The sequence below is a fragment of the Sturnus vulgaris genome, chromosome 7 (assembly GCF_052056855.1).
Source record: "Sturnus vulgaris isolate bStuVul1 chromosome 7, bStuVul1.hap1, whole genome shotgun sequence".
Taxonomy (NCBI): Eukaryota; Metazoa; Chordata; class Aves; order Passeriformes; family Sturnidae; genus Sturnus; species Sturnus vulgaris.
The window spans coordinates 30269121-30288774 of record NC_142249.1 but is presented as its reverse complement, the minus strand read 5'-3'; the positions used below and the strand labels follow the sequence as shown (position 1 = coordinate 30288774).

Below are 19654 nucleotides of genomic sequence, written 5' to 3'. Positions count from 1 at the left end.
GTTCAACCCGGAGATACAAGACCAGGAGATATAAGAGGGAGCCCACAGACTCCTGTGCAGTACAAGAGAAAGTGCTACAGAGGAGCAGAACACCACAACAGGGCTCAGCATCTCTTGTCTTCATGACTGCAAGAAGCTGGTGAGAGGTGAAATAACATCTAGAGAGGTGACTTATTTAGGATTAAGAAAAAGAAGAGGCCAGGAAGGGCAGTGCTCCTCATTTAGCTGAAAGAAAACTTGAGAAACAAATTCAGAACACTGGAGTTTAAAAGGGCAGGAAGTTGGCACTGAACATTTATCCATTTTCACAGATGCTGAAAGCAGTGAAGAACGGGCAATCCTATTGAGATAGCTGCTGAAAGACACGCACTCTCTGTTTAGAAACTCTTTAGAAAGCAGCAGGAGAAGAGAGTTCAAATAAATTTTTTTCCTAAAGCACAAGCTTAACAGCGGATAAGGTAGAAGCATGAAGTCACTTTTAATCTACTATAAAGTGAGGTAAGCAAAGGGATTATCACTTAAGACTCGCTGACATGAAGCTCTGAGAATGACATTTAAAAGCAATGGTGGATTACAGAGTGACATCATATTAAATGAACACATGCCAGAGGTTTACATAAAAGACCTCAAAGATCATGCTTTTGTTCTCAGTGCTAAAACCTCTCAGCCATTTTTACACTTCTGGCGGGGTGATTAGGCTAAATTAGAGGTGCAGTTTTTCACAGCACCACCAACTCGGTGGCCCAGATCATCACTAAGTGCGAATGGGCACGACTCCATCTGAGCTCACCCAGGCCCATCACTCCAGCCCCATGTCACAGCGTTCAGCAAATGGAGATACAGCCCAAATGTTTCCAAGCCCAATCTGCATTTCATTGCATAGTTTAGTGAGTCTGAAACCACTCCCCTTCAGGTCCCTCTGGACTTCAGGTTTCAGTTATTCAAAGTACTCTGAAGGCTATTTAACTAAACACACATGACAAAACTATCCTGAATTTAAAGAACAGCAGAGATGTGTAAATCTCTCTCAAAACAGAATATGCTTGAAAATATTTAACAAGATTCAAACGAGAAAGCTGTGGGGGTTGTATTTCATTGGTTTGGTTTGGGTTTTGTTTGTTTGTTTGCTTTTTGGTTTGTTTTGTTGGGTTTTTTTTTTCAGAATAGTTTATGAGACTGGAAAAGCCTACAGAAACATACAAGCTCTGATCAGTGTTTTGGATTATGCCTTTCTCATTTTCTGAAGACCTGATCAGCCTGTCCTTCCACTGAGGCCAGAAGATGTTAGGCATGTACCTTCTCAGTTTCTGCACAGGCAGGTAGCGCTGTGTACCTCTTCCCTGATTCCCGAAAATGTGCTACAAGACCAACCTCAGAACCCAAAGGAGTCTTTTTTTTTTTAGCTCTCAAGATATCAAAAGGGTGTGTATTACTGTGACAACATTTTAGAGATGAGGAAAAAAGCACAGATGGAATTATAAGTAATTTTTTCAGCTCCTAGAACATGACAGCAGAAGCCTAGTATTTCATCTGTGGTCTCCTGGAGATAGATCAAGCGACCATCAAGTATTAATCCTGGAAGTGACAGTCCCCCAAATCACCTCCTTTAGGTCACCAAAGAGCCATCTAAAAGCAACAGACTCCTCTAATTACAGGCCAGGGTGAGGTTTGAACCAGCCTTCTGGAGGGGCCCCAGCCCTTGAAAACCATTGAAAACTTACACATTCTGATTTTCTTAAATAAATAAAAGAAGCATGTGGGAAAGAAGGGGACAGAATAAATTGGATGCGGGAGCCCCCAAACCTGTTTCCCAAATGAGCAATGTATCTATTTGGTGAAAGTCGTAAAACTTTGCACAAACACGTAAGAAGGCCTCTCTGAGCAGCTGTTTGCTTTGACTCCGGAGGGAGCTCGCTCTGTCTCCTAAGCAGCACAGTACCATCAATCACAACCTGCCAAAGATTTTCTACTCCAGTAGCAAAGTAAATATGAAAACACACAGGTTTTATTGGTATGTACGTTCTGTGGCTCAGCTGAGCAGCATCCTTGCTGCTGGAATGACCATCACCAGGGGTGCCATCCTGAACCCTGATGGGATCCCTCTGCAGCCCTGGGGTAGCGGTGCCCCACGGAGGATAACCAAAGGCACTCTATGCACACCTGATAATGCACAAGAACAGCTTCCACAACACACACTGCCAGCAGCTCCTCTCCTCCACAGAGTCAGGAATCCCCTTGGATGGAGGGAATGGTGGAGAGGCCTCAGCAGGGAACAGGCAGCACCATCAGGTGAGCCCTGGCAAGGTTCAGCTGAAGTGTGGTCAGAGCCACAGGGCAGTGAGAATATTTCACCACAAAACTCTGACAACCGTTCAATGCGTGTACTGGAAGCAAGACTTTTCAAAGGATTCCTATTTGGCAAAATTGAAGGAACTTTGTGTGTGTTTTTGTAGAATGGGAACAGCAAAAGGCACATCTCCGACAATAACAAATTCCAACTCTAAAGCAAGAGACACTGGTGTTTCTAAAAGCAGTTATAAGATTATGATGATTATTTTTTGTATGGCTAAACAACATATTTTCCCTTAACCCCACTTGGCCTCCTTTGGCTGAATCTCACAAAAAACAACAAAGGAAAGAGAAAACCAGACTGGAACAGATATTCAACATGGAAAATCTTGGGTTTGACATTAAATTTGGCATATTTGTAAACACTTGAGACATAGTCTTTTTATGATGAAAAGTTTAACAGTCAACTCCTCTGCCTGTGAATCACCCTGCCTAAACAGCTCAGGGACATTTTAACTGGTCTTGAAAAGGTATTCTGCAATTTTAAACACACTAAAAAGGAAAGAAACTTCAACAGGGAGGGGTAATAGAATCAGATAAAGGAAAGAAGTGTAGGCTGGATATCAGGAAAAATCTGTAATAATATATTAAGATTTCAGGGAAATGGAGGAATATCCTTGATTAAATGAGATAAAATCCCTACCAGAGGGAAAATAAGGGCAACTCTACATTATCATGGAGATGGAGGCATCTCTATGTTTAGGTCTTTGGGACAATTCAGTCCTAATGAAAAACATGGAATTTGTGATTATCAGCTCAGGGTTTGGAGTTCTTTTTACTATTTTATGTGTGGGCAGAAGAGCAATAACAATATTTTGTTAATAAATAATGTCAGAACTGCATCCTAAAACACCACCAGGATGTTGGTAGAAAAACAAGGCTGCTTTTGTTTTTTACAGTGCATAATGCCTAATGGGTTTTAACCACAGTTTAGGAGCTACTGTTAAAAAGCTTCTTGCTGAGTCAAGCCTAGGCATGCTGTTTACTAGGGTTAGCCCCGAAGGCTCTTGCACTGCCAGGGACTTTTAAACTGAGCTAAGGAGTTTTTAGTTATTTTTGTTATGATTTAAAAAAAACCCACCCCCCCTCAAAAAAAAAATAGTAATAATAATGGTAAGCATGTAATTACCTCCCATACCTGCCAGCAACTTTCCTCTGGAGTCAAGGGCTTGGTTTTGCAAAGCTGATGCTGTCCCCTTACTTTAAAGCAGAGACCAGGCCCCAGTGGATTAGGTTTTTGTGAAGAAGTTCAGTAAAATACAAAACATCCCTCTTGTTAGAAAAGGACCTGTACTAACTTATGAAGTGAATTTCTCTGGTTCATCTTTGAGCCTGCACACTCCTGGCTAATGACTTTCGCTCAAATAATGCTGACCTACAACTAACAGCAAAGAGTGAAATTCTGACAAATCAATAAAAGCTGCATGCAGAAATGCATGTAAGACCCACCACTGCTCTTCCACAGAGCTTGGGCTGTCCTATGCTCTGGAAGAGAGGATCACAGGCAAAAACAGTATGTGGCTCTGTAATTTGATGCTATATCTCCAGAATAATGCAGAACCTCCAAATTTATTTTTCTTAGCCTTTGAGTATTCTAGTATTACTTACTGTTAAATGAATGCTATGTTGTGGAAGTGTTGGCTCATACAGTTTGTATGCACCAATACAATTTCTTTTATTCATTCTCCTCTAGTTCTACATTCCTGGAATAGATTTCATCCTGTATTCAGTTTAACTCCATTCTGCACTTCATCCTTTACAGTGTCCACTTGACTCCAATCCTGCCTCTCCCCTCTATCCTCCGTATTACCACAGGCGCACAGTCATTACAATCCAGGACAATATCTTGAATCCACAATATTCCTGTTGGTTTCCACTGCAGAGCTCAAGGATCATCTGAATGAAATACTTTATTTTTCTAAACAAGCCAAGAAAGCACCACAGTTCTGTCAAATTGTTGTTAATGCCAAGAAAAAAGTCCAAATATTGAAGATGTCCAAAAACTTCACCACCAAGTAAGTAAAACCAACCGTGGGTGTACAGAAAAGTGAGTTGTCCTAATGACTAGAGAAACACCAAAACAATCTCTAACACTAGACTTCCAGGAAACCCCAACATAATCTGCTTCTGGACATATGTAAAAAATTCTCAGTGATTTGGAAGATGACTCAAGTCCTAAAAATTATTTGTCATGCTGCTTAACAAGAAAATCACTGAGACACAAGGAATGACAACATTGACAAGAAATGCAGCAAGTCTTTCAGGCCCGTCTTGGCCTGGGGGTCCTTTTTTACAAGTTTTTCACATTCCCATCTATGTTCCCAAGCAAAGGGTGCCACAGGTGGTTCTGCTCAAGACAGCCTTGCAGATGAGTTCTCTCCAGTTGAGATAAAATAACGTATGTTCTCATTAGGCCAAATGCAAACAGTGATGAAGGGGAATGCACTGCCAGGTCACATTGAGCAATCAAGAAACAAACCTTCGACATAATACAGCAGGCAGATAATAAGACCCCATAGTTAGCAACAAATGAGACTGCACTTAATTTGCCGTGCAATGTTCACATAATTAGATAAATTTGGTACTGTCAAGACAGCAGACAGGTAGAATATAGACTTGATGAACTGGGGGCTCTCTGTCAGGCACCAACCACATTAATCATAAAGCCAAAACTCAGTGACGCAATTTTTCTTCCAAACATTTGCCGTAATTTTCTAGAGTGAAAATATGCACATGCCCTTGGGGGTTTTTTATGGGTTGTTTACTTTTGAAACAAGAAGGATTGATTTCTGCACCACCAGGATGGAGTACAAACTTCTAGAAGCTCATCTGTGCCCAGGGAGTCCACCCAGTGTATTGAACAAGAGCCACGCAACCAAGTATGCTCTGGCCAGGTCTACTCCCACGTCTGGATGATTTCACACTGCACATCCTCCAGCGAGGAGGATGAGTGCTACATTGTGACCTCCAGAGCACAGACTGGAGGAGAGAGAAGAAAGACAAAAGAGAAGAAGAGTAAAAAACAAGAGGAGTAAAGGGCAAGACATGATTTTAAGAAGTTGGCAGATAAAGTTTGAAGAGGAAAAATGATTGAGAGACCACAGCTGCAGAGAATTTTCCCAATGTGGTTGTGCCGCAGTGCAGGGTACTTGACAAACAGCCAAATGGAAGTGGCATTCCCTCGACCCTAAAAAATTGCCACAGCCAAGAAGCACTTGGCTGCTCAGCTCTGGTGCTTCTACAGCCACAAAGGCACCTTTCAGTGCAGTGCCTAGGTAGTTTCAAAGAGGACTGTGTTACCTCTTTAAGACCTGCAACCAAGTTTTCTCTCCAGTACCTTGCAAGTTGGTTTTGTGAGAGGAGCTGTTGGGAATGAGAGGAATCCCAAAGAAGAAATGCAACAGGTAATTGCCAACAGCTCTACCCAAATACTAAGCAGGACACACTTGGTCCACTGATAGACAAATGTGGTAACTGCTAACACAGTAGATTATTAATATTGGTGCAGATGAACTGAAACCTGATCTGCCAGCGCCGTACACTTGGCCAGAGTTGATCAGCTGGACTATGCCAATATGAAAAAATACTAGGGTTACTGGGGATATGATTCATAGGGACGTGGCATCAGTGACGAGCTCTCAGTTGCATTTTGTAGAAGACCCTGCCTCATGACCCCACCACAGAAACTGCTGTAGAGCCCCAGACTACATGCAGTGCCCCCAAACCTCCTCGTGAGGAATGAAGGAGAGCACTGAGTGAGGCACACAAATAACCTGTGACAAACATCAGAACATCTGCCAGCCTCTCTTCTAAGCACTGTTTTGACTATCACACTCTTGGGTACGTGCTTTATTAGCCGGAGCTCTGGCTTATTAACTATGTCCCAGCAAGTTATTATTCTGTCTTTTTTTTCTACAATTTTCGCATGAAAGACCAGAACTATTTCATACAGCCTCCCTAATCCCCCCCAGTTCCCATGTTAGCAACCTGCTTTGTCATTTCCCCTTTGTACACAGCACGGAAGAAGCAGCTCTGCCCCTTTAAACATCCAGTCACACTGACTGTCAGCCAAAAAGACAATGACTTGTCTTCTTGTAGGATCCAAGGGAATGCCCTATCATTTAATTTTTGCAGTATTTTGGAAGCAGAATAAAGCTGTGGTAGCTGTGGGGCTCCACAGATCTGGCTGCTGCTGTCTGCATTACTTGCTTCCCAGGGTCTGCTCCCCTGTGCACACCTATCCAGAAGCAGCACAGCTCCACAAACAGCCCCTGCAAAGCTGGATGAGCACAGTCCCCAGCGAGATGGCGAGGCTGCAACACGACTCCAGGGGATCAAATGAGAGTTTTTTTAAGTGATGAGCCCTAGCTGTTCTTTCCTTGTTCTTCTTGCAAAATAATTCTGCCCTCAGTGGTTCCCCTACACCGAGTGCTCTGGGATCTATCCCTCAGCTGATGTCTGAGCCCTGTGTCTGAGCTGCAAGTTGAAGGATTTGGGGATGGCCGTGGGACTGCCAACCTCATCATGCTGCTCCTCACCTCTCATAGGAAAGGTGCCTAAAAAGAAGGTGACTAGAAGAAACACTTCCAGCCCCACAGTCACTAGAACCACTGCTCACATCCCTGCTGGCTCCATTTTCCTTGCCCTGATCAAAGCTTACAGGAGGTGAAAACAGATCTCTCTGTAAACATCTCCTTCAAGATATCAAGAACTATTGAGCTGCCATGTCCTGCATGAGATGCATCATGAATCCCCCTCTCAGGGTGTAGCCCCTGACCAGTCTCTGTGCTCACTACTCATCAGCTGCCTCAGGGAGACAGGAGGTTTTCATGAGAAGGTCACCACCAAAACCCGTAGCCCTGCCCCTCCAGGTGCAGGAGCCCATGAACACCTGCCTTATTACTACTTTTAGAAAATGCCACCAGCCCATTCAGGCTGTTGTCCAGTGAAATCAAACCGAATTACGGCATTCCTGGCAGCCTTTTGCCACTGTTCCCACAACTAGCAGGAAGGGAAGAATGGTACACAAGGTCTCCAAAGAGAGGAAGCAGAGCTGAGTCTTTGCCAAGATGGTGACAGAAATTACCCAGGCAAGGCATGATGTGAGAAACACGGCGGGTGCAAAAACACAAGTCAAGCATGTTCCTGCGACCTGAGCTGAATAATGACAAAGAAGCCCTATACTCCCATCCTGCTGCTATAGGGCACTTCTATAGGCTTAACAGAGCTGTAAAACCCTCCTGCCAGGCAGGTCAGTATTGTCACTGGATGGGACAATGACGTGGAGGGTGGCCAGTAAGGCCAGCTTGCCAGAAGGGCAGTGAGTCCCCAGGGATTTTAGCAGTGGGATTCAGAATACTGCAGATGGCTGACATTTTAGCAAGGCACGGGAGTGAAGGTGTAAGACTTACCCGTGGATGGCGTGGATAGAGTGAGGTTCGTAATGGTATCGTCCTTCCTGGTGGCGCATGTCAATTGGCAAAGGAGCGTGGAAGGCCGGAAAAATGTGCTGCGGCACTGTTATGGGGAATAGAAGAAAAAAAAAAAGGGACTTCAAAAACTTTTCCTTCCCTTTTAAAACAATTTCAAAGGCACTAAATCTCCATGAATTTCAGAGCAAGAGCAGTGCAAGACAAGGGGTCTTCATGATATCAGCGCTATCATACACCAGAGAAGTGGAATGAATAAATAATCAAAGTCATGCGGAAAAATCCTACATCTTCGACATAAAAGATCTCCAACAGGGTTTTTGACAAAGACAAGCAGCTAAGCGCTCTTTGAACTTCAGGAGATTATAGCAAGCACCAAGGAAAACTAGACTTGCAACGCAAATCAGACTCAACAGAGCCTGGTGGGATCCAGACCTGCATCGTCCCTCAAGCCTGGAGTGGCAGCAAACACTGTTCCTGAAGATCTGTACACACAAGTTGGAAATATTTACCTAAAAATATAACGGCAAGAGCGGCACTAAAGCAGAATATCTAGGCAGTCAGAAGAGGCTCAGAAGTGCCTACTGCCAGGTTCTGAGAGAGGAGCTCAAATTGCTCTCACTTGTAATCACTTGAGGCCCTATTTTTTATTCATTTGAGAAGCTTGTTTCATCTTTGATGGAAAGATAAAGTGGTCTCAAAAGGCAGCGAACACCTACATTGACTTATTAAATCTACAGGTTTTAATATTTATTATTGACCCCAAAAGTTAACAGCGAGAATATTTGAGTGAGTTGAGCTGATGGAAAATTCATCAGGTTATTTCTCCTTACCACCCCCGACAACGCTGCCTGGCCGCCTGGGCCTTTCCTGCTAAAATTACCAAAACTGAAGAAATAGAATTAGCAGAGCCTGGATAGCGACAATGCACAACTGCAGCAGCGATCCCGTACAATCACCCTCCGACAGGGCTCCGCGCATCTGTAAAGATGCCCCTTTCTATGTTTGTGGCAGGGACCAGCTTGAAGAGAAAAGGCTGGTCTTGTACTGCCTTTACAAACACTCAGAAGTTCTTCATTAAAGATTACTTAATACTGTTGCAGGTTTTACCATTCGTTCTCTGGATTCTTGGCCTTTCTGTCTAACTGGAGACCAAAAATAAAACGAATCCGACCTCCTAAGTGAGCAATTCAAAACCCAGCCTGTGCTGGTATTTCACTGCAACTTGCCTCCGCGACAGGTACCATCTCTCTGGAGACTGAGGAAGCACCATCCAAAACCAAAGTGTCAAGGCTTGGGCCAAGTCTCTTGCTGTCGCTCAGCAAACTTCAGAAATGCCAAACTCTTTTTCTACAAAAGACTGAATGTTCATCCTTTTGCATCTGTGACTCGAGCTGCACCAGAGCTACGCCGACTGTGTCCGGTGGGGCTGCGCTCCTCTCGGGTCCGTGGCGCGAAGCCTGCGTGTAATCCTCATATACGTCTCTCCCGGCATATCAGCGAGAGGATCTGTGGCTCCTACTCCCATTGCAGCGCTCAATCCCTGAGCACAGCGCGGCACAGGCGCGTCAGCCAGGCTGCTGGGAGAGGTGAGAGACTACACAAAAACAACCCTCCTGCCAACTCTGCTGAAAGGCGTTAAGCTAAGGTAGTCGGGGTGGAAAGTATTTAAGGCTCTGCAGCAGACTTGCTCTCCGTGCTCCAGCAAAGGGCTGGCACCTCACACTACCTGATACACTGGGAGCATTTTTGCAGCTCGCCTAATGTCAGGACACAGTAGAGTAACTGTTAACCGCCTCCCCCGCTTCTGCCCCCCTCCCCTCCTCTCCCAAAAGCAGCTCGGGGACAGAATGAACTTGGATTCTTCAGGATTTGCTTTTGTAGGAGGAAGATTCACCCTTTAACTGTCCTGGGCAGGGACAATCTGTTACATAAGGACACTTGCAGGGAATCTTTATTTTAAGAGGCACCCAGTGTTTTTCCAGATCAAAAATACACCAGAGTTTAGCTGTCACACCCCATCCCCTGTTCACACAGCACAGTAAAGCCTTTAGTCTCCCCCTGCCATGCTCAGCTCAAGCTCCTGCCTAGGCTGGCAGACACCTACAGCTGCTGTCCTCCTTGGGGACACTGCTGTTCCCTGGCCACAGCTGCCACTACAACCCATGGCTGCTGTGGGGACCAGAGGGAGTCGAGCTTTTACATCATCACATACAAAGCATGGTCACAAAATCAACTGTCCCTGCACCAATGGCAGACAACATAAACACCTCTTCCAGCCTGAGCCCCTAGGCTGGGCTTCCTGCAGTGCTCACCTCATATTTATGCTGTACAAATAAACCAAAAAGAGCAAGAAGACTTGCATGGTCCTGGGATCAACCCAAAGTGATGCTGGTGGCACCCTTAGAGGTGAAGATTAGCATCCTCCCAAAATAGGGTGTTCACTCTGCCTCTAATGGACAGATCTGGGGCTGAATTAATCCCAGAGTACAGGAGAGTGAGAGCTGACCTGGGCTGAAACTGTTTTGGCCATTGCAGCTGAGTTTTAATGATGTGGAGAGTCACCTTAATCCTTTGGCCTGTTCCCAGGACAATTTAATTTCTTAATAATGATAAAACTACTAAAAACAGGTCAAACTGAGTATCTTAAAAGCCAGGCCAGCTATGTTTTATTTTGTACCTACGCATTCCTACATGATTGATTGCTGAGATAATACTGGAAATTTCTGTGCTAAAAGAGTCTCTCCTTGTCACTCAGGAGAGCTGGGAAATAGAAAACACGGGCTGTTTGCTGCCTGGCCTCCTTTTCTAGCTATCTGTTGGTACAAAATTGACATCTGAAGAGAATTTCTCTCTCCTCACACCTCTGATTGTTAATGGGAGAAAAACTTCCATGAACCTCCTCCTTCCCACTGCACTTTTGGTTTGTTTTTAACATTTCAATCTATTTGGCCCATGGGAAGCTCAGCAATGCCTCTGGCCTTGGGTATCTGTTTCACACTCCCAATTCCAACTCCACCACATGTGCCCTGGGCTTTGCTGCCACTAAGGGCAAGGGCAAGGGTTGTTTTGGTTTTTTTTACATCCCTTCTGCTTTCCTGCCCGGGAGCACCAGCCAAGCCTACGGGCTCCAATGGCTGGTGCTGTTCATTTTTATTCTCTTCCAGGTGCTTGGTCAGAAATAATGAATGGTTTTATAGGCAATCAACTACCAATTCATAAACGTCAGCCTGGCTCTGCTTCTTGTTCCCACCCCTCCAGAAGAGGACTGAGCTGGCAGCAGGACAGCAACACACGCTGTTAACAAAGATGGATGTTTTACACATACGAGTTAAAAAGACAATTATATTCAATTACTTCAAGTAACTTACGGTGATGTATTCCTGAATAGCCACTCGAAGGGCAATATGATGATTAGGGCAATGAATTTGCCAACTTTAATCTAATCAAGGCAATCTTTTGTTTAGCATTATCTGCTTTGCAGTGGCAGAGGATTTACCAAACCCAAGCAATCTTTGTAGATTTAACCCCAAAGCTGCCCAATGAGAGCTAATGATGATTACTTTACACAAGAGGGAGGGAGATTTTTAGCAGGAGGCCTGGGGAAAGCTTTTCCCCAGGAAAAGGCTGGGCTGTACCAAGCCATGCAGTACAATACACCGAGGTGCAAAGGCATGACATGGCACTTCCAAAAGTCCCCAAGCACTGGAACCACAGATAAACATTTTTTCTGGTTCCTGCTGAAGGAAGAGAAAGCAGAACAACACATCAAAAGCGGCACCCAAGGGGCAGGGACAGCAAGAGAACAGTGTGTTTTGCACAGAAACTACACAGTTCTACACCAAGTCGGTGGCTCACAGCTGCCAGGGTGAATAAAGCAGGGCAGCAGAGCACAAGGCACACTCAGGAGGCCCCACCTTCCACCCCACCAGGGCTCCTGCAGGAATGTGTCTGCTCCATCATTTGATAAGGGGGAAGACGCTGCTACCTGTCCCCACTTGTTGGAGCCCAACTTCTGGCCAAGGTTTATGAGCAAGACACAGACCTCCCACTGCTGTGCTCTCATCCTTGTCTATTCAAAGGCCAGCCAACCCTCTGGCTTAAAAGAGAAAAGATAGGAGGCAGAAATGCAGGTTTAAAGGGGATGTCCCTTTGCTGAAAATCCCAGGAATCAGGGCGGGAGGCATCAGAAACAGCCCTTATTTGAGGATGATGCAGGCTTTTGATTATCTCTACAGATAAACCTGTGCTTCAAGAGAAACACAGACTGCCTGTATGGGTTTTCATAGTAAGCAAAGGAGCTGTTTTGACATCACTCAGAGCAGCACCTAAAATTTTTTGAGCTCAAAAGTGAGAATTAGGAAAGGTCCAGCAAGCCTTTTCTACTCCAAATTAGCTGACACATTTGCTGAAAAAAAAATGAAGAAGTCAGACCCCCACGGCACAGAACTGGGTTTCATTTGCAGTTTGCTTTGACAAAAAGAATTCAGAAAGCCTTTGGGAAAGGACTTAAAGAAGCTGCCACTTGCAACTGGGATGGAACTGGGCTGGGAAGAGACCCTGAGAAGCCCCCCACACACCCTTGGTATCACACAGAATGTACTGGGCTCCCATTACTTTATTTGAAGCACATGTTGAGTCGTGCAGGCCACCATATGGCTAAAAAATACACAGCTTTCCTATGGGTGTCCAATAGTCTCCTGGACAAGCAGTCCAGCCTGTAAGTAGGCTTCTTTGCCATCAGAAACAGTGCATACATATTTTGCAATCAACAGTGAAAGTCATTTGTTGAGGAAAAAAACTAAAACATCACTGGATAATTCAGCACCTGTTGTGCTTTTCTCAACAAATTTGCAGAGAAGACCCCATAAAAATTAATAAATTTTAAAAGAGGAAACACAAATTCTGATTTCTTGAGATGCCTTTTGGTTTGATTTCCTATGGAGTCAGTGATGTATGGGACACAGCTTTAATAAAGGGATCACAAGCTCCCTTGCAAAGACTAACAAAGCTACACCTCTCTTTAGGAAAGGAATTTGAAACACAGTCCTGTTTTTTAACTTGAGAGAGGGTGAAGCAGCCTAATGTAAAATAACTTGCACAAATCTACACAGTCAAACAAGAGCAGGACACCAATGAATCTCAATCACAGCAGGCAGAAAATGCAACTTTATCAACTTTATCTCTAGAAGGCTTTAGACCCCTGGGGTACTGGACTGATTTGCATTAGTGGACAAAAAACTTTTCCAGACACCAGCTCACAGTCTCCTGTCACTGCAGTGCTGTGCACAAGTAACTGACGGAAAAAGTGGGAAAGGGATGTCCCAGAGGACGCTCGTGAGATTTCACCAGTACCTCCACAGGCAAACTGAGCTGTGCTGTCAGAGGCCAAATCCCTCTTACTGGGGAAGGTGGGATGCTGCCTGGTGCAACACAGCAGCTTACAACAACTTTTGCTTCTTTTTTCTCTCAGGTCCAGCTTCTTTGAAAAAGTTAATACTAAAACAATGGATAGCTGGAAACACCCTTCTTGCTGCCTGCGTTTTCTCCCAGATGTCCAAATCTCACTCTCTTTCTCTAGAACAAGGTTAAGGTACAACAAACATGAAGTGTTCTTCACTCAATCTCTCAGGGAAGCCCAAAGCATCAAGTGAGAAAGAAATCTTAGGCAGCATTTGTTTTTCACGTTACACTTTTTAACGTCCCAATTTTACTCGTCCACAGTATATTTTTAAAGAGATGTATCTTGGCATCCAACAAGCACAGTGGCTGTGAAACAGCAAAGGCAGGCCAATGCTTTGTTCCCCAGCTTTCCTGTGGTGATTTTCCTCACATCAGAGCTCTCCTAGGGTTGGTGGGTTCTGAGCATCCCTGGACAGTCTCAGTGTGTGAACAGGGGAGGCAAACCCGGCCCTGAGTGACTGAGTCTGTGTGTGGCTGCTTGACTCCTTTTGATGGTCCCTCCTGGGCGTTTCACTGTTGTATTTGGATGGCCGCCCCTCTGGCTGCAGGACTGTAGGTGTCGGCAAGGGAGATGTTTTTGTGTTTGTGTGATGTCCCCAGAATAATGATCTAGCTGTTTAAGTGAGCTGAGCGAATGAATGAGCACAAGAAAAACATCTTCACTGAAAGCGCAGCCAAAGTTAATGCACCATTAATAATGGTCTGGGTGAATTATTGGAAGGGATAATAGGCCTGGGGTCAGGGAAGGTCTGAGACAAAGAACAGGGAAAATTGGGTCACAGAAACATGACAGAGCAGATCACGCTGATGCGTCTGTGGGATTCTCCTTGGATGAAGTCATATACCACCATGTAGAATGTTAAGGGCTTTGCAGGGACAGGCATTCCCAAAACCATCAGTCAGATCTATATAGGAAGGAGCAGGAACAGACACACAAGGCTACAGTGGCTGCCTCTTAGTCCACCTTTGAGAGATTCACTTTAATGTTGTTTAGCTACTTTGCAAAATACACTAAATGTGTGCCTCCCTCAAAAAGGGATACTTAGGCAATGGCCAATTACACCAATCTGAGAATTTTCTAAGCATAGAGAGGTGTCTGGGCAAGTGTGTCCCTTCCCAGAATGTCAGCACCATGCATTTCACAAAAAATAAACCATCTGAGGTGCTTCAGCAGCTCTGTTTTTCGGTCTCCAAAATGGCAGAGGGAGCTGCAACCCCTACTCCTGCCCCATCAGCTGCCTGTCTTCACGACACTAAATTACAGACTAACCTTGCTTTGTCAGAATTTTCCTTCTTTAAAATGGAGATAATAATACCTCCCTACCTCAGAGGTTTGGTTAATGTTTATACAGCACTTTAAAAATGATGTGGTAATTAAGTGCTCAGTATTATTATATCAACGTCTAGAATGATTCCAGCAGACAGCACTATAAACAGGGCTGCACCAAACCTACTTTCCTTTTGTTTGGCTTGTTAGCATTTGGTTTGGTTTTCATACAGCATACTTCACTTATTACTGGTTAATTATTCTGTTGTTTTATTACCTGCTCAATGGCTTTGACAAAAATGAAAGAGGAATTAAACAAGAAGAATAATAGGAAATATTCATTTTGGCCCACTGGGAACATAGTGAGGAGAAGCAGGAGGCAGGCCCCACCAGCTCACCTGGGGAAACCTCTTTCCTGCCCCAGGCACTACAGACCATTTTGAAACACATCCAGCCAGCTGTTGCCACCCAAAGGGATGCAGAACAAGTTTTCTCTTTTTATAATAAAACTAATGGAGAAAGATGGTGGTAGCCTGATTTACAAAACTATGTTTTTCAGACAATGCATGTCAGGATGCTGGAGAAGACAGCATACTTAGTTAACATTGGGTTGGGAACAGCATCCCATCCAGATAAGAAATAAAGATCACACAACTGCCTTCTGTTGGGCAAACAGCTCAAGTAATGGTAAATACCCTGTAGGAGAGTTGGAAGGAGAAGTGGCCTTGCTGGGATGCAGATATGTGAAAAGTAAACAAGAAATAATAAAAAACACATTGCCCTTCAGCTATAAAATCACAAAAAAGAATGTCTTGAGAAGCATTATTTTACTGACATCTCAAAGCACCTGCAGGAAAGTCAGTGTGACTTCACACTCAGAGAAGTTGGGGTGCAGTGAGGAGCAGAGGGTAAGGCTTGTCTCTCCACTTCAGTGCTGCTGGAGCATGCACCCCACTACCATGGACAGACTCAAGAGCCACTGGGTTCCCTGCTCAGCTCCCTGCAGGCACACAGACTTCAGATGCACATGTGGACACTTACTCAACACAGAATAAAGCCCATTCCTGGGGTTACCTGCATAATAAATGTCATTATTAAATCCATGAAAGATAGCAAACATCTCCCTCAGACACTGCAAATGGCAAGATGTTCCTCTCCAGCATCCCAGAGGAAACTGTCTCAGATGCAATCACAATTACCATCCATCCTCTTGGGGATGGCCCAGAGGAACTTATCCTCTGACAAAGTTTGTTCTACTGCTTCAACTCAGGCGGAAGAACAAAAAAAAAGTCATTTGATGATGCTGAGGGATGCCCTTCCCCAGCCCCTGCCTAGGACACGGGCACTGCTGGCACATGGCAAGCACAAACATGGCTCTGGTGGAACACATTTCAGCCCGGGCACTGCTCCTGCAGCCAGGCAGCATCTGACAGCCAGGCAGGGAACAGGCAGGCAGAGAGACAGGCAGAAAGGCAGGCAGGCAGGAGGCTGCTGAGCGAGCTGGCTCTTGCAGCTGGGATGGGGCAAGATTAAATCAGCGAGCTCCCCCCGCAGCTCCGTGGCCAGCTCGAGGCAACACTGAAGGAATTTGCCCATAAATTTCCTCCCCACCCCAAGAAGAAGACAGCGCACTTAAATGAACTCAGGCCCTAATGGAAGTAGGATATTCTTGTTCAGCTCAATGTCTAACCCATCCTGAAGCTCCTGGCAGCTCCACTCAGCTCTCTCCCATTCACTGCCTGACCTTTGGTAAGGGCATTAAAACTGTCAGTCTTTTCCTGGGCAAAAGAGATGGAACAATTACAGTGAGGCTAAAAATGGCCTTTCCTTCTACATGGAAAATTTAGATTAAAAATTGAAGAGTTCATTGACATTTTCTATAAGAACACAGAATTGTCGTTAAAAAAATCAAATCCTGCAATACCTTCGTTGCTATCTACCATCTCTGAAACTCAGCATGAGGGGCTTTCCTGCCTCATCCACCGAAAGAGCAGGGACAGCTGCTACTGGCACGGACATGAGGACCCCAGGAATCTTTTCAACTTCCTGCCATGCAGCAGCCAGCTTTGCAGCACTCTTCTTGTGTGACCAAAAATGGGGCATTTCATTTCTTGGTGAGAAAACAGGAATTTTCTGAAGCCTGCTGACATAGGAAGTCCTGGTTTTGGTTGTGCAAAACAGGTTGTACCCAAAACTTTCTAAAACTTCAAAATGGTGTGTGGGGATGTATATATTCAGGTCTATAGAAGTATTTTCAAACATTCAGATGAGCTCTTGTGCATGAAGGCAATGAATTATCTATTATTCTACAAGAATTCCTAGGATCTTCGGGTTACTGATAAGTGACAGTCTTAGGGGGACAAATCATTATTTTTTTATACCTCTGGGAAGAGTAAATAAGATGAATGCAGAGCTCTCCTGAAGCCAGGAGGAACCCCACAAGCAAAAGTGGGGGTCACACCTGCAACGAGGTGCCCAAACACCAAATCTCTGATGGCTTTTCGAAGAGCAGTAATTAGAAAAGTCCCTTGATCAGCCTTGCTGCCACCAGCCACCTTCTTCAATCCCAAATAGCTGGGAGAAACTTTACAGCAGAGCAGTTGTTCATCAGTTAATGTTTTACAGGTACCTGCACCTTCTGTAAGGAGCAGCAGAGAAGAGATTAAAATGGTTTAAGATCTATTATATTTTAGACTACAAGAACATGGAAGCGATGAAATTGAAATGCCTTGACTTTATTTCAACAATATCTGCTGAAACAGATTTGAAAGGGACTGCGCAGCATTTGTGCTTCCTGGAAAATTAAAAAGAAATCAAAATTGCCTTTCTCTGCTAAATAAGCACTAAATTCTTTGTGACACAATGAAATCTGGAACAGCAGCAGTGCACATTTCCATTGCAAAGGAAACCTGCTCCACTCACACATTGCTGCTGGAGAAGCAGCAGGATGTCAATCCCACCTGGGATGTACCAGTCTACCCCACCATACTTGATCAGGAGTTTCTACATCCATGCTGAGCACTTCCAGAGTGAGACTTTCCCACTAGTGCAAGCTTTCTATCAGCTGGGTAAGGTGATATGACCACTGAATGGCAGAAAAGAAACTCAAAAGGAAAGGCCTAATGCAGCTTATTAATTCCACAGGTGAGCTGCAAATGCTGAGAGTCTTGAAAATCGCGTAATTGCCAGGCTGTCAGGCCAAGATGTGTTTTGAGGATGCTGCCAATCTGACAGTTATTAACAAACAAAGAGGCCACAAGCCCTGACTGCACTGAGATCCTTGTTATTTCTACTCATGTGCCACCTCCCAACAGGAAGTACTTAATAAGAATAATAATATCCTGAAAGGCCAACCTACGGTAGTGCAATTAAAAAGCTTTTCTGTCTCACTTTGAGGGGAGAAAAAAAAAAAGAGGGGGAAATTAAAATCAGACAGGAAATTCCATTAGAACAAGCTAGCTTATGTCCTAATAACACAGGATTGTGCCAACTCCTCCAGAAAGTAGAGGAGAGAAAGAAAAAAAAAAAGAAAAAAAAAAAAAAAAGAACAGAAACAGAGAAAGAGAAAAGCAGCCCTCCAGACTGACTCAGATCTGAAGCTACATTGTGGTTCGGCTGTGGCTGCAATTCTAAAGGGAGAAAGGCAGCACAAGCAAATAAAAGGCAGTTTGCTTTTCAAGCAAGTTGCTGTTATATGATGTAACTCTTGTATGAAAGCACGGCCACTGCTGCTTTGTTGAGAAAAGACACAGCCTGATAAGCTCGAAGGACCAGATGGATCTTGGGGCTTGTTCTCCCAACAGCTGCTGCCAGAGAATGGAAAGAAGAAAAAGAAAAAAAAAATAAAGAAGAAAAATCCCAACTGGGAAGGAAGAAATCCCGGCACATGAGGGGCAGGCAGGGAGGTGGGGCAGACCAGATGGTGGTTCAGCTTGTGCCTGCCTGGATGGGCAGTAGGAGAAAAATCAGTTTGTCAAAAACTTCTATGAAAACTTATAAGGACAGACGTTTTCCACAAGTTGTTATCATCCTGCTTCCTGGGAAGCCAGTAGGATTCAGCAACTGCCTGCACCTCCAGCTATCTAGTAACTTTCAAAAAAACGTGGGCCAAGAGGGTTTGCCCCTGACTTCTCCTGGGACCAGGCCAATGGGTGACAAACATTGCCTGTTTCACACTAAAGCTCATTTCACAGTGGAACTCACCTCACTTCAAGCCAGCTGGTGAAATGAGAGTGTGTGAACCTCAGCTGCGTGCCCGGAGTATTCCTCAATACCCCCTGCCTTTCTCCCATGGTCCTCAATACCTGGCTGTGAGAATCCCCAAAGTCCTCAACAGGTCTCTTTTTCTGGGTATCCAAAGGAGACAGAAATGCATTTGATGCCTGTGCAGACATGGCCCTGACAGCAGTCCTGTCTCCTGCAGTAGTGACTCTGGGGAGCAGAGAACCAGAGCCTGAGTCCATAGTTACCTGAGCATGTAGCTCAGGATTGCTCAGATGTTTCTGGAGCTTGATTTTACATCTGAGCAGTTTTCCTTCCAAACTTCCAAAGGAGTTTTCCTCGGCTCCCTGAAGTGCAACTGCTTCAGGTTGCCTATAATATAAGGTTAGATTGTATATTGCCATTAGATTGAGGCATTATGGGATAAAGCACTAACTGGTATTTATGACCAGGAGGCAGCAGGAGCACCTGACAGGACTGCTGCCCTCAACTGCATCCAACCTGACCAAGCCCAGGATCTCTGCTGGTGAGATGTGGAGGGACAGGGAAGCTGAGAAACCTCAGACTGGAAACCACAAGATTGGTGGAGTACCAAAGGGCAAGGCAGTGAATGGAGATAGAGGGAGAGCACACCAGCTATCACACAGCACCTCCTGGATAACACTCATCTGAGCAGCAAATCTAGCAGAGCCCTGACCATGCACCTTCCACTCATGCAAATGAAACCTTATTGAGGAGTTTCATCCCAAGCTACATTTCTAGGAGCGGATCTACAGATGGGTATGTCTTTTAGCCTTCACGCCCCCATCCACGCATTCACACCCCTCCCCTGAGGTGGCACTGGCACTCACTCAATCACACACTGAGCCAGCTCAGGGAGTTCATCCAGTTGAAAACTAATCACCTAAAATTTTATTGCACAGGG

General features: G+C 44.8%; 1 protein-coding gene across 1 annotated transcript in view; it reads right to left on the bottom strand.

Moving 5' to 3' along the window:
* The window catches only part of GLI2 (GLI family zinc finger 2), a 188547-nt gene that overhangs the window by 59536 nt on the left and 109357 nt on the right, over window positions 1-19654 (bottom strand). The window contains exon 3 of the mRNA XM_014871742.2: window positions 7761-7866. Within this exon, the coding sequence (XP_014727228.2) occupies window positions 7761-7866 (106 nt within the window). The remainder of the gene's footprint in view (window positions 1-7760; window positions 7867-19654) is intronic.